The sequence below is a fragment of the Oncorhynchus mykiss genome, chromosome 29 (genome assembly GCF_057628025.1).
Source record: "Oncorhynchus mykiss isolate SJ-2025 chromosome 29, ASM5762802v1, whole genome shotgun sequence".
Classification (NCBI taxonomy): domain Eukaryota; kingdom Metazoa; phylum Chordata; class Actinopteri; order Salmoniformes; family Salmonidae; genus Oncorhynchus; species Oncorhynchus mykiss.
In genome coordinates this window covers 33,070,825-33,087,001 of record NC_143050.1, presented here as the reverse complement: position 1 = coordinate 33,087,001, position 16,177 = coordinate 33,070,825, and the positions used below count along the sequence as shown (strand labels likewise).

Sequence of the window (16,177 nt, the reverse complement as noted above, 5' to 3'; positions counted from 1 at the left end):
GGACATCCCTACCGACCAAGCCCTCCCTAACCCGGACGACGCTAGGCCAATTGGCGTCGCCCCATGGACCTCCCGGTCGCGGCCGGTTACGACAGAGCCTGGGCGCGAACCCAGAGTCTCTGATGGCACTGTGCCACCCGGGAGGCCGTCACTCTATTAGACTAAGCATAGGTTTGATGATGTTGAAATGCTCAAGTTGAAATGGTGCTTGAATAGTGTTTTCTTTGCAACTTGGGGAAACTCTCCGGTGTTTGTTTAGAAGTCCGAAAATGTTGGAAACATTAACTTGATTGACCATGCTGTAGGTCATTTAACTGTTTGCTACATGCAATATGCTTTGTGGACTCCACCGGACAGATGTTGCTCTCCGGTTTGTGATGAAACAAAGGCTTGGCTAAAATTATTCTGCCATTGTGTCTTCTTATTTATCTCTACCTTTAGGCCTATATATCACGATGGCAAGGCATATGAACTAACAGGTTATAGAGCAAACAATGCAGCTACTGGGAATATGAATTCATTCTAAATGCTAAGATTGAACCGTTTTTTTTTCTTCAGATACCTTCTCCAGCAGCTGGATCTTGGTGTTGCCGTACTCTCTGAGCTGCTATGGGTCATTTTTACGAGATCATACAAAACGCAGGCAGATTAGTTACAATACCAATCAATTGTATTTCTATTCGGTCAAAATGAAATATTCTTGACCAAACTTACAGTGACAGGGCAGAGACACTCAGCAGTGCCGCATTTCCTGTTTCAGTGTTTCAACTTCTACCTTTAGGTCAATGTTCTGTGTTGACACAAAAGTACATGGAGTTATACAGTAGGACTACCAGTACAGTATTTCTTCAAAGAAGTTACATGACTTTGTTAAGATCTGTCTCTGATCCGCATCACTCACTGTTTTGTAAATTACCTCGACAGAGTCATCATACCTCTGCTGCAGCAGCTCCTCATAAAAGAATATGCGGAGCCTGAGGTTGAAGTTGTCCTTCTTTAGGTCAGAGATGATCTGAGAACAAGTGTGAGGGGGACCAGTAGCGTTAGCTACACTATATATACAAAAGTATGTGGACACCACTTCAAATAAGTGGATTCGGCCATTTTAGCCACACCAGTTGCTGACAGGTGTATAAAATCGAGCACACTGCCATGCAATCTCCATAGACAAACAATGTTGTAGAGTGGCCTTACTGAAGAGCTCAGTGACTTTCAACGTGGCACCATCATAGGATGTCACTTTTCCAACATGTCAGTTCGTCAAATTTCTGCCTGCTAGAGCTGCCCCGGTCAACTGTAAGTGCTGTTATTGTGAAGTGGAAACGTCTAGGAGAAACAACGGCTCAGCCGCGAAGCTCTCAGTCACCCAAGTAGCACAGAATGGGTCCGTTGAGTGCTAACACTCACTACTGAGTTCCAAACTGCCTCTGGAAGCAACGTCAGCACACAGACTGTTCATCGGGAGCTTTATGAAATGGGTTTCCATGGCTGAGCAGCCGCACACAAGCCTAAGATCACCATGCGCAATGCCAAGTGTCAGCTGGAGTGGTTGTAAAGCTCACCACCACTGGACTCTGCAGCACTGAAAATGCGTTCTCTGGAATGATGAATCATATCCCACACCATGTTTCAGTTTGATATGTTGAATAAAATAATAAGGACACCAATGTCAAGTTCAATAGCCTTGTTCAAGCATTGTACAAATCCCTACACACGGTGTCCAGGGAACAGCCCAGCGAGTCGATTACCTATCAACTAGACTCCGTAACAGCCTGCACAGAACCCTGACCGTAACCCCATCGAATCCCTTTAGGATGAATTGGAACGCCAACTGCAAGCCAGGCCTAATTGCAAAACATCAGTGCCCTACCTCACTAATGCTCTTGTGGCTGAATGGAAACATATAACGCTCTGGTGAGAGCAGTGGAAGTTTTATGATTGGAAAGAAATCCTTTGAATTCATGATCCTATTTTAAACTACACTAACTAAACTTAATGAAGCCTTCATAAATCCTTTATAACACCCATATACAAAAAAAAGCAAATGTCTATATGGGGTGCATTGTTGCGTTTTGAGTTTGCAAGAAAGGCATTTCAATGTACTTGTGCATGTGACATTAAAACTTTAAACTTGAAATGGTAAATAGGTGGTTATAGGTGCTTTTTTTCTATCTTCTTGCCCTTTGTGCTGTTGTATGTGCCCAATAATGTTTGTACCATGTTTTGTGCTGCTGCCATGCTGTGTTGTCATGTGTTGCTGCCTTGCTATGTTGTTGTCTTATGTCTCTCTTTATGTAGTGTTGTGTTGTCTCTCTTGTTGTGATGTGTGTTTTGTCCTATATTTATACAGTATTGTATTGATTTTTTATTTTGAATCCCAGGCCCCGTCCCCACAGGAGGCCTTTTGCCTTTTGGTAGGCCATCATGATAAATAAGATTGTGTTATTATCTGACTTAATTAAATAGTTAAATAAAAAATGTACGAATATAAATGTTTGGCAAAGCACCAGATCACCTATAATATACAGTATATCATCCATCCTTAGTATGACTTTGCTTATAAATCACTTAGTGATTATGCAAATAGGCTAGTCTTCATGTAGACTAATATATCTGCACCTCGTGTTATCTCCTTCATGGTGAATGGTTCATCAGTGCCCCTGGTCTTCAGTGAAGTCCATTTCTGCTGACCGTTTGGTTGGGCCTAAACACTGCCTGATCTTGTGTTTTACAAGAAGTGTAAACAAAGCAGTAAACATATGAAAAAGAGGATTCTTCATAAAATGATATATAGTCGTGTATACTCATTTCTTGGAGTATTTGGACTGTTTAGAGCAGCAAAATATTTGAATACCTCTTGCAGCAGATGGTTCCTCCTGAGCTTCGATGTCACCCGTGCACGTTCTAGAACTCAGCAAAGCATTTCCCGCCTGATTGATGTGATGTAAAAATTGTCAACTAGGTAACATATAGCTTCTACATTCTAAAAGGGATATAATCAAAGAAACCTTTCCCACCTTCTACACTACGTTTTTGTTATATATAATCAGAAAGGAAGAGGAGAAACATAGTTTGATTTAACCAAAAATATTTGATAACACCGATATCCAGTCTCTCTGGTGATATAAAATATCTGGTGAAATCAAGCTTTGAGGTTGTTATGTAACGTTAGTATGGAGAAAACGGCCTTACTGCCATCTTGTGGAGAAGGTTGTGGAAAATTGCCGTTTTCCGTCCGTAGGCAACTAACTATTTCTGGGAGGGGTGTGTGTGTGTGTGTGGGTGGGGGGGGGGGGGGGGGGGGGATAGCAACTGCAAAGCGATACAGTTTGAATGATTATTGGATATTCGTATTGTTCTTTTAGTGTACCTATTTGTGGGCTTATATTTGTATTGCCTTATTTCCCTTACATTTACGTGGAAGGGGATGTAGCTCAGTGGTAGAGCGCATGCTTTGCATGTATGAGGCCCCGGGTTCAATCCCCGGCATCTCCATAAATATTTTCTCCGAAAAAAAACAAGGTTCCTTTTGTTTATAATTTCGCAAATAGTATTTCGATTGTGCATTTAATATTGTTTTATTTTTTATTTAACCTTTATTTAAATAGGCAAGTCAGTTAAGAACAAATTCATATTTACAATGACGGCCTTGGAACTGCCTTGTTCAGGGGAAGAACGACAAATGTTTACCTTGTCAGCTCGGGGATTCGATCTACAAAACCGCTCTAACCACTAGGTTACCTGCCGCCCCCAGCATTAGCATTGATACATTTTATTAGCCAACAAAATATGTAAACAACCCGCACAGCTTTGTTTATTTACTTGTGCATTGTCCAATTGTGACCACCGCTCCCTCTCTGCATAAACAAAGACCACTGAGATTGATGAAGACACATGGGCTATCCTTATATGGCAACTAAACTTAATTAAACGTTTCACAAAACGCAACCAATTTTCATAGCGAAGAGAGTAATAGTGTATAGTAGGCTACATTATCATGATACAGTTTTAACAGAGGGAGCAGGAGCAGGCATGGACGCTATCTTGCACCTACAACACTCCATGATGGGTTCTACCGAGAACCCTTTTATCTTCCATTAGTCAATTTAGACTTTAAAATTAAACTCTTTATGACACAACATTGTGATTGTAAGGTATTTCTTTGAGGGCCTAGATACAACCTAACACAGCGGTGTTAGGAAACTACTGGTTTTACAGGTGACATCAGGCCTGCAAATCACATTATGCTGGATGCAAAGTTATGCGTAATTCCTATTGGAATCCAGACAGATTGAGGATATCCAATTAGCATTTTTAATCACCCACAACCTGCATTCAGAATGACTACCAGGTTAAGGATATTGACTAATGGAATGATCTAAATCAACTGGAACAACTATTTCAGTAACGGGTGCAATACGTCTCACTACTAACAGATTGGATTTGTTTAGAAAAATTGATGTTATTCATCTTTGTGTAGCATAAGATTAATCAACCAATGATTACCTGCAAAAAATACAGATATTGAAACAATTCTGAAAATCAACCTGCAATAGAGCATGCTGGGAAATATGCTAATGAGGGCATGGTTTTGAGCGTTTTACTAATCAAAGAGTAAAAATGACACAATCACACTCAACTCTGGTTATTAACAACAACACAACAACACTAGGGTTATTTTACACCATTAAGTGTACACCACTTCATTTAACTCCTGAATCAACATTATAAGTTACACTGAAAAATCAACACTAGGTAAAACTGGCCAATTTGCTGTGTGCCATATACAATATGCTGCTGGTTCATACTCCCTTCTTTTCTCCTACTCTCGGCTCAATAAAATCACGGAAAATACTCTTTATGCAAAGATGTCAGCTATGTCTGTACTATATATGTAACATGATTAAGGCAATGCCAGATATACAGTGCATTTGGGAAAGTATTCAGACCCCTTGACTTTTTTCACATATTAACTTCTGTAAATAAGGATTTTTTTTAATCCATTTTTTTTAATCTAAAAACTTGTTTTCGCTTTGTACATAGGTACAGTTTAAAACATTCCCACACTTATCTTTTTAAAATGATCAGATTACTCAAACTCCTGATGTTCTATGTAGAACCCTTCTCGCCTTCCAAATAATCCTTCTTGCCTTCCAAACAATTATTAAATGAAAACGGTTCTTAGGATGAAAAAGTTTCTAGGTAGAACTCTTTGCCTCACAAAGAATGGTTGTCTTCCAAAAAGGGTTCTTCAGATAAAAACGGTTCTTGGTAGAATCCTATCCCTCCACAAAGAACCCTTTTGGAACCCTTTTTTCTAAGAGGGTATATACACACTAAATCAAATCTAATTTTATCTGTCACATGCGCCAAATAAAATACACAAGAATGGAGCTTTACAGGGGGTATCAGTACCTGATCAATGTGCAGGGTACAAGGCTTTTGAGGTAGATATGTACATGAAGGCATGGTAAAGGATGTCAAGCTGCTTGCTTAGCGAGTACCACTCCCAATTTGGCCTATACCTGGCACGAACTCGGGACCTCTGCCTTGCTAGCACACGTGACCGCCCTCCTTCAGCATCACAAAAGCTAGCTATTCGCTGGCGCAAGTGGAGACACTTAAGTTTCAAACATCCCCATGTGCTACATAGATATCAGGATAGATAATAAGAGTAAAATAAATAACAGAGTAGCTGCAGTATATGGTGAGTGTAAAAGTGTGTGTACGTGTGTGTGTATCTGTGTGCGTGTTTATGTGTTTGTGTTGTGTTGGTTTGCGTGTGTGTGTGTGGGGGGGTTGTGTGAGTGTCAGTTTAGTGTGTATATAGTGTGTATGTGCAAGAAAGGGTCAGTGCAGATAGTCCTGGTATCAATTTAATTAACTATTTTGCAGTCTTATGGCTACTTAGAAGTCTTACGAATAGAAGTTGTTTGCCGGAAGGTAGCAGAGTGAACAGTCTATGGCTTGAGTCTTTGCCAAATTTTCAAGACTTCCTCTGAAACCGCCTGATAAAGAGGTGCTGGATGGCAGGGACATCGGCCCCAGTGATGTACTAGGCTGTCCGCACCACACTCCGTAGCGCTTTGCGGTCAAGGTCAGTGCATTTGCTATACGTATTTTTTCAGCATCATGAGAGGGAAGAGGCGCTGCCGTGCCCTCTTCACGACTGTGCGGGTGTATTTGGAACATGTTAAGTCCTTAGTGGTGTGGACGCCAGGGAACTTGAAGCTCTTGACCCGCTCCACAACAGCCCCGTCGATGTTGATGGAGCCGTGCTCTCCCCTCTTTCTCCTGCAGTCCACGATCAGCTCCTTGGTCGTACTGGGGTTTAAAAGGCTTCTTAAGTTTCCACATTGAAATTTCAGACTTGATTTTCCCTAATGAAAAATATCAACCCCTACAAAAATGTCCATTAATTATAATCCACATAATAATTCACATTTCCTGTTGCTGTTGCTAAACATTTAGTAAATTGAGAATCTGCAAAAAGAAAAACCTGCGCGCCTCATTTTTTGAACAAGTTACATAGGCTGGCAGTTACATGGGCTCATGTCTAGAAGTGACCTGGGTGAGAGATCTTAATAAATTGAGAAAGTGATGGTGACGATGATGGTGACGATGATGGTGATAACGACGACAGTGATGACGACAATGAGTATGGTTTGTTATGAGCAACAGTATGTTGATGAGAGCTTGGCGTTGATAAGACCATTAGCCACAGGTGTCTCACACTCTGCCTCCAAATTGCTGCAATTGTGTCAGCAGTGGGATGACCTCATATGGAAGCCTGGGTGAGCGCGTGAAGGGGCTTGAAAGAAGTTCAGTCATCGTTATCAAACTGCCGTTGATAAGACTGTTGACCACTTCCCCAAGGGGGACATCTTTCTTGAAGCATTTGTTTCGTACTGCCTTTGGGTCATGGCGCCCTGTGTTCGAATATCGCCCAGGCATCTCTCACACTCCTGCAGAATCGCTGCAATATTCATTGTGAATTACCCCTAATTCACAGTGCATCAATTGGTATTTTAGTACGAGTCTGGAAAAAAATCAATTTAGCACATTACAACTCCACCCACTTTGACCAAATTATATGACATTTCTGATTTTTAGAGAGAAGGATTCATTTTGATACATAATGTTAGTCATTTCCAAGACATTTTCACCTCTCCAACATTTGAAAAAGGGTATTTTGTGCCAAAGTTAGGTGTTTGAATGTTCCACACAGGAAAATTCTCTGAGGTCTGAGGTCTTCCTATGAGTCTCAATCAAGTTGGTGAACACTACATAGGACAAATTGTACCAAAGTTGGATCTAGTGGTAACGCTGTCGACAAACAGAGATTGTGCGTCACTCACTCTCCAGGTTCTTGGTCAAAAAAAGTGTTGATCTGCTGTTCATAACGTGTCGTACTCAACATGAGAGTAGGCTACCCTCTGATGATGTTCTTTACCATCAACCCTCTTTATGTTCTAAAATGCGTTTGTCTCTTCACAGATGGACCTAGAGGCTGTGTCATAGTTGAAGTGTACCTATGATGAAAATTACAGGCCTCTCTTGCACAAGATAACTTGCACAATTGGTGGCTGACTAAATACTTTTTTGCCTCACTGTAGAATGTTATGAAGAGTGATCAGATGAATTGCAATTAATTGCTAAGTCCCTCTTTGCCATGCAAATTAACTGAATCCCAAGAAAACATTTCCACTGCATTTCAGCCCTGCCACAAAATGATCAGCTGACATCATGTTAGTGATTCTCTCGTTAACACAGGTGTGAGTGTTGACGGGGACAAGGCTGGAGATCCCTCTGTCATGCTGATTGAGTTCAAATAACAGAGTGGAAGCTTTCAAAGGAGAGTGGTGCTTGGAATCATTGTTCTTCCTCTGTCAACCATGGTTACCTGCAAGGAAACATGTGCCGTCATCATTGCTTTGCACAAAAAGGGCTTCACAGGCAAGGATATTGCTGCCAGTAAGATTGCACCTAAATCAACCATTTATCGGACCATCAAGAACTTCAAGGAGAGCAGTTCAATTGTTGTGAAGAAGGCTTCAGGGTGCCCAAGAAAGTGCAGCAAGCGCCAGGACCATCTCCTAAAGTTGATTCAGCTGCGGGATCGGGGCACCACCAGTACAGAGCTTGCTCAGGAATGGCAGCAGGCAGGTGTGAGTGCATCTGCACGCACAGTGAGGCAAAGACTTTTGGAGGATGGCCTGGTGTCAAGAAGGGCAGCAAAGAAGCCACTTGTCTCTAGGAAAACCATCAGGGACAGACTGATATTCTGCAAAAGGTACATGGATTGGACTCCTGAGGACTGGGGTAAAGTCATTTTCTCTGATGAATCCCCTTACCGATCGTTTGAGGCATCCGGAAAAAAGCTTGTCCAGAGAAGACAAGGTGAGCGCTACCATCAGTCCTGTGTCATGCCAACAGTAAAACGTCCTGAGACCATTCATGTGTGGGGTTGCTTCTCAGCCAAGGGAGTGGGCTCACTCACAATTTTGCCTAAGAACACAGCCATGAATAAAGAATGGTACCAACACATCCTCCGAGAGCAACTTCTCCCAACAATCCAGGAACAGTTTGGTGACCAGTTTCATGTCCAGGTTTCTGGAACAATAATATGTCCTCCCTGCTGCTGCTGCTTCATCTCCTCCCACCACCAGCAGGAGGGAAGAGGACTAAGATCAGTGCCAGTGATGCTGTGGGCAGGCTAGTGCACTTTCATAAGGTAAGATGATACAGTAATTGGTGTGTAATTCATTATTTTGGGTTGTCTCTTTGTCTTAACATGTGGAGAGGGACTTTAAAAAACCCGTTGTGTTGCAGTCATGCTGCAGCATTGTAGACCATCTTGATGGGAGTCATGGTCGACAGCCATACCTCTTTGCCGTCGGAAGAAGACGGAGCAAGATTTGACAACTACTACATCGTGGTGGACAAAAGGCTTGTTCCCTGCCAGGCAACTAGTGGTCTGTGTGCATTTGATGAACTGTTCTGTTTGATTGAAGAGTCTAATGCTCAGACTGTTTACAGTGAGGATGACCCTAAGATTGTCTTGCGTGGTAAAGATAAATTTGAAATGCATTTTAATCCGTTGCAATCAGACCCACAGCTCCCATCTGTGTATGGTGTAAAGAATACCAAACTAAATTGTTTGCAGCACTTCCATGTTTGTAATAAGGGGTGGCTCACTTTGAGTTAAAACTGTTTGAATAGGTCTCTGAAAATTTCATTTTGAAACGTGCGCTGCGCTCTTGAATCTGCTCATTTGACTATGGGTACTTGGAGCGCGAAAAGTGTCCAACTAAAGTCAACCTAGAGAACAAACTCTATGACTGTGGATCTAAATCATTTTATAATTGAACGTCACACACTTTTTAAACAGTTGTACCCGCATAAAAACGTGTTACCCAAACATAACTTTATGATACATTACCCAGCATGCATAAGACAAATCGGTTCTTCATTAAATATGTAGATCATGAGGTTTGAGGCGACGCACAAACTCTTTAAGAACACCCTCAAACTTACTAAGTCCCTTGCCAAAAAACACCAATTTGCTGTAGACCATCACTGGGAGACATCACCATTGCGACATACTGAATATATACTGGTGGTGATGAGCTGTCAGCATCACTTCAGTTCATTATGCAGTAAGCCATTTACTCTACCAGCTAGGTTAAGATGGATAGCCCGGAGTACAGAGAGGGACTGTTAGTTTGCAGTAAGAGATGAGATCATTGTGGTTGACAATATTGTATACCTATTGCTGGACAAGTTGCATACGGATAATTTCAGTGAACATTACCATGCATTCACTGTGTTTGATGGTGTTGATGACAAAGTTGTTGTCAATGTTGATGATCTGAAATGTTATAAGCCTTTTGTCCTTCAAAGTGCTTATGGTGCTGATGAGAGCCTTTATGTTGTTCCTTTGTTTGACATGATAGAGCAGTAGTCAGTTTATTGGCAACTTTGTCAAGAAAATTGCATACCTAGTCTTAGGAGTACTTCCACTTGTGTTAAATAGCAACTCTCCAAATGCTCTTGTTCTCATATAGTACATGTACTGAGGCGCCTGTGATGCACTGTTTTCAATTTAACACGGCTGTGATGCATTGTTTTCACTGTGATGAGTGCCTCGGTACGTGTACTATATGTGATGCACTGTTTTCATTTTGATGGGCCTGTGATGCACCGTTTTCATTTTAATGTACCTGTGATAATGTTTTCACTTTGGTCTAAATAAAGAAGCAAAGCAGAGTTACTACTCTTGTAAGGACTCCTTTATTGCTCATGTTTAAGTCACTTACAACATGCAGGCTTGATTTATGAGCGGGAGAGAACCAGACAAAAAATATGTTATTTTCTAGTGTGAATATTGAGCACTTCCTGGTATCAATTCAGCTACCGGATGCATTCCTTAAAGTTGATCCTGAACACTGAAAGGTGTTGATGCTTAATACTGAGGGTGTTGAAAAAACACTTCCATGGATCATTTGAACAACATCTGACGTGTTATATTTTAATAACACTTCAATATGAACACTAACAAAAGTGTTAAATTAACACTGAGTGGCCCTATATAAACTCTGGACGACTACTCTGCGTCTCACAAAGACACTCCCACACCATCACACCTCCTCCTCCATGCTTCAAGGTGGGAACGACACATGCAGAGATCATCCGTTCACCTACTCTGCATCTCACAAAGACACAGCGGTTGGAACCAAAAATCTCCAATTTGGACTCATCAGACCAAAGGACAGATTTACACTGGTCTAATGTCCACTGCTCGTGTTTTTTGGCCCAAGCAAGTCTCTTCTTATTATTGGTGTCCTTTAGTAGTGGTTTCTTTGCAGCAATTCAACCATGTAGGCCTGATTCACGCAGTCTCTGCTGAACAGGCTCCTGAATGGTGCAGCGGTCCAAGGCACAGCTTCTCAGTTCAAGAGGTGCCACTACTAGCCCTGGGTCAAATCCAGGCTGTATCACATCTGGCTGTGATTGGGAGTCCCATAAGACGGTGTGCAATTGGCCCAGTGTTGTCCTGGGTAGGCCGTCATTGTAAATAAGAATCTGTTCTCAACTGACTTGCCTAATTAAATTAAATAAAAACAACAGTTGAGATATGTATGTTACTTGAACTCTGTGAAGCATTTATTTGGGCTGGTTTTTGCGACTGCACTTGAAGAAACTTTCAAAGTTCTTGAAATTTTCCGGATTGACTGACCATGTCTTAAAGTACAACAGTAAGGTATTTGCTTTTTTGGGGGGGAGGGGTTACACACACACACACACACACACACACACACACACACACACACACACACACACACACACACACACACACACACACACACACACACACACACACACACACACACACACACACACACACACACACACACACACACACACACACACAAACAAAATATATATATATATTAGTCAAGGGACAATCTTATCTGCCCACCATCTCAATGCACTCTTTGGCACACTAGCTCTGGTCCAGGACATTATGTTAACCAGTGTTGCTTGTGCTGCCAGCTAGTTTATTGAAATTATGAAACAAATAGTTCATCAATTCTCAGTATATAACAATATTCTTAAATACTTAATAATACGCCATTCTTTCACACATTGTTGTATAATATACAAAACCACTGAGTGCAGTATTAAAATAATTTGGAATTAATTATTCAAGTTATTCAGTTTTGAAATACAAAATATGCAAATTACAAAATTACATGTTGGTTTCCTTACCCTGTAAGCAGGCTATGGACAAGGTATGACAGCAATCCATGCCTTGGTTTAGCTTCCCTGGCACTGTCTCCACATGCTAATGGTTTAGCATTTGTGGCACAAATCCCATTGAAGTGATATTAACATTTTTCGCACATCGTGTTCAAATTATGTCCTGTATAAGTGACTTTGTGGAGCTTCACAATACATTTTAGATACTTTTAGATTATTTGGACATGATGCAACAAAAAAACTGCTAATATCAGTCCAATGACTTGAATGGGATTTGTGCCACAAATGCTAAAATGTTAGCATGCGGAAATATTGCCAGGGAAACTAAACCAAAGCATGAATTGCTGTTATACCTTATGCTTATAAGGTAAGGAAACCAATGTGTCATTTTATAATTTGAGTAAACTATCCCTTTAATACAAGATTCAATACATAAGGCAAAGATGGGATATTTGTACAAAATGTTTATTTCAAACGGACATTAAACAAACACAATGGCTTTGACACATTCTTATCTGAAATCCAGACACTAGCAAACAATTGTCGAAGGGAGAAAATTAAATAAGAAAAAAGTTTTTGAGCTTTGCAACTAAATAAACAGAAGTGAGGTGTGAGACCGCCACAGCGCAAACATGATATGAACTCCAATGTATAATCCTAACTCCTAAAAGTTCATGAAAAAAAAGAGCCAAAAGCCGTCTCAAAGGTAATATTATAATGGAAGAGGTGTGTTAAAAAATGTTGGTAGAAAAGCATTATGAAGAATTAGAAAAAATAAAGGTTCATAGAAATTGATGCAGGCTGTTTTTTCATTGTCCGTCAATAGATGGCAGTGCCAGCACTGTAGTTTCAAATCTGTCAGCTATAAAAAAAAAAGATTTCTTCGCTCTTTTACATAAGTGTAGCCACTAGACTAGAGGGAAAAAGGGGCTAAACCAAGTTTAATGTGCTCATACTTAGTAATCATATACTAGTATTCCTTCAGCTTTAAGGCTTTTCTTTTTTGTTAATAAAACTCTCTCTCTCTCTCTATATATATATATATATATATATATAATGTGAAGCACATAAAACCACTCTTGGTAATGTATGTACAAAGGATGCTACAGGAAATAAACTTGGACTTTTCAAAAAAAAAAAAAGAACTTGGACTTAAATATCCAGAAAAGCTTTCCTTCATCTTCTTGACAGAGCCAAACAATGAGAAACAACGTGCTTTGCGTACCTGTATATTCATGTCTTTGATGACATGTATAAAGGAGTCCAACTTTTTATCAATACATTATTACCCTTTTCACACTACTGAGCCAAATCCGAGCAGAGCTATACTGGACAATGTGAAAAGTACAGTGTGAATCAAGCAGAGAGAGAAACGTTTTTCAATAGTCCACAAATGTTGAGTTAAGCATAATTACAAAAGTGACCTTATGATGACCACCTTGACTGAATAAGAAACTCTATGTGCAGAAATGGCATATATACTGTAACTATGAACTTCTTTGACAGTATGTGCACTGACCGAACATAGTCTTTGATCAGTGGGGCGCCATCGATCAGGACAGGATGAACCCCAAATGCAGGTCAGCCACTCCTGTCTGTCTATTTGATCTCAGTCATGTTGCCCTCTAGGTAAATGTAGTCATGATAACGTAGCAACACATTACTGCCCTGTTTAGTTTTCCAGGGTTGCTGTGTTGGTAATTGAATAAATAATGAAACGTAATTATCATCCGTTTAAAATAAATATGTCAATAAATAAAACAGCTATGAAACCTTGAGGGCTCTGAGTGTTTGTGGGAAATGTTTGAGAAACATTTGACTAACAAAAGAAATAGTTACGGAAACTCCTCCCAACAAGTGCAGTGTGAGAACGCATCAACAATGAAAAACAAAATAACTAAAAACGCAGTCTATAAAACATTCAGTTTAGTCACTTATGCATTTAAAAAAAAATAATCTTCGCCCTTGCCTGCACTTATACACTTTAAATGAGCCTATGGCACGAATTCTGATACTTCAAAAAACAAAACAGTAACAGTAATGGACTACCGTATAAAACATATTTACACCCAAATATGCAAATATTAAAATCATACCAACCTGCATTTTAAACTAACATAATACAATATGGTCTGTATTTTACTGTAATTTTTAACAGAATTATGCTTAAATGGCCTATCTCTACCTGTACTTCAAACATATAACCTTTTGCCTAATATGGGCATTTGTTACCTGTATCTCAAAACCCTACACGTGCCAGAGGCCAGTGCATCAAGTAGACGCAGTATCAGTGACATAGTGGTTGCGTTCCCTTGCTCAGACGTTACATGCACCAACCAATGGTTGCGTGCCACGCCATCAACTGTGTCATCGACTGACAGATTGGTATAACATATCTTGTGATTTGCCGATACTTAAAATACCTATCCAGGCATTGTAATATCTGGCAGGCGTCAGCAACGCCTGGGCATAGGAACGCGCAAGCTAATGCCACTCCTACAAACCAGTGTATGTCCCTGTCCCAGGGTTCGGTATTGGCTTATAAGCCATGTCAGTCGCTCAGAGAGAAGGGGTGGGGCGTAAAATCATGGAGGTCAAAGCTGAGCTCCAGATCCACCCACTGGAAAACATCAACATCATCCAACTCTTCTACCATTTTATGTTTTTGTTTTAGAACACCAGGCCGATAATGCTATCTTCAAAAGAAAACAAGGTTTATCCCCAAATCCTCCATTTTGTTTTTTTATATTTTGTTTTAGAAAGCACGGGCCTTTAGGCCAAATACACCAGACCATATTGGCAGATATTCAAAAGACAACATTGTTTATCTCCAACTCCTCCATTGGTGTTGTTTTAGAGGCACAGGCATATAGGCAGAATACATCAGGCCAATTAGGCCGATAAGAGTTGACGTTGTCTTTCATCAATGTTTTTTTATTTAATCTCAATCCACACATGTCTCTGAGGCAGAGCCCCCCAGTGGGCTGGGGGTGTCAGGGCATGTCTGCATGTTTGTAGTAGCCCTTCTGGATGGCAGCGAAGGCAATGCTCTCAGCGGAGCGCCTCTGGTCCAGACTGAGAAGGGCCTGGAGCAGGGAGTTGATGTCCGCTTTCAGGCCCTCCTTCTGCATCCAGTTCTTCAGCAGGTCATACACCTTGTCGCTAGGGGGGTCACTCTCCGCCATCTTGATGTGGTTGTCATGGACGCCGATGTAGCGAAAAAACTTGTTGTGGATCCGCACGTCCAGGCACTCATCGAAGAGGTCAAAGCTCTTCTTCAGGGACGTCTCATCCCCTGGGGAGAGAAAGGAGAAATGGTACCTTGGTTCATTGTTGCTGATATCAGAAATAGGGGAGTTTTTCCTCTTTTCCTGACCACCAAGAAAATATGGGCTCTAGTTATAGACACTAACTAAGGTTCAAAGTTTTTTCCTGAACCACCCATTGTCTTAGAAAACATAACTCTTTATCATGACATTTCCTTTGAATTATTATTGCACTTTAAATAATACATTTACAAAAAGGTAAGCAGCAAAAACAACAATAAGAGAGATTTCTATAGACAAACATGTCACTGCCACTGATTTAATGGTGCTCCGCATCAACTATTATCTATTTAAGAATCTGTGGCGGTCAATAATGTTTGTTGAAATGTATGTAAATTGGTGGTTTTGTCTTTATTCGTCTTTTTTCTTTATGTTGAAGTTTGGTCCCAGCCAATGTCATGTCTAGTTTTGGGTCTATGTTTGTGGAATGTTAGTTGTCTTTTTTATCTGTACATTTGTGTATTGGGGTCCTGAGTGGCACAGTGGTCTAAGACACTGCATCTTAGCGCTAGAGGCGTCACTACAGACACACTTGTTCAAATCCAGGCTGTATCATAACCAGCTGTGATTGGTAGTCCCATAGGGCGGTGCACAATTGGCCCAGCGTTGTCTGGGTTTGGCCGGGGTAGGCTGTCATTGTAAATAAGAATTTGTTCTTAACTAACTTGCCTAGTTAAATAAAAAACTTTTTTTTTTTTAAATCTGTAGGGGTCTGTTCAGGCAGTGTGCTTCCCCTGTCACATTTTGTCCATTTTCTCAGCCTTACAATAGAGCTCCTTGTTAGGGTCCAAATTGTAAATTGTTGCTAACCTTATAGTGCCGGAGAGTTAACTCATAAAGCAATCAACCACTGAACACAAGGTAACGAGGTTTAAACGAAACGTGGAGCCGTTAGTAAATAAGCGCTAGACACACAGAATTTACTTCAGGGAGAGAAACAAACAAAGCCAAGCTACATTGACTACATACTAATATAGTTCAGTAGCACACACTCTACTAGTTAAATACCTTATAGGAGTCTCTATTCATCAAATTAAAATCGTAGGATGAAAGGACCACATATAAAATTCATAATTAAATAATGGATC

At 40.6% G+C, this 16,177-nt stretch overlaps 1 protein-coding gene and 1 non-coding gene across 2 annotated transcripts in view; one reads left to right on the top strand and one right to left on the bottom strand.

The window, feature by feature from the left end:
* The first annotated feature begins 3,423 nt into the window (after positions 1-3,423).
* Positions 3,424-3,495, top strand: trnaa-ugc (transfer RNA alanine (anticodon UGC)). The gene has a single exon. It is a non-coding gene; the product is annotated as a tRNA-Ala (tRNA).
* Positions 3,496-12,207: 8,712 nt separating this feature from the next.
* The window catches only part of LOC110509702 (tumor necrosis factor receptor superfamily member 10B), a 38,227-nt gene continuing 34,257 nt past the window's right edge, over positions 12,208-16,177 (bottom strand). Inside the window, exon 10 of the mRNA XM_021590749.3 lies at positions 12,208-15,058. Within this exon, the coding sequence (XP_021446424.2) occupies positions 14,757-15,058 (302 nt within the window). The 3' untranslated portion in view covers positions 12,208-14,756. The remainder of the gene's footprint in view (positions 15,059-16,177) is intronic.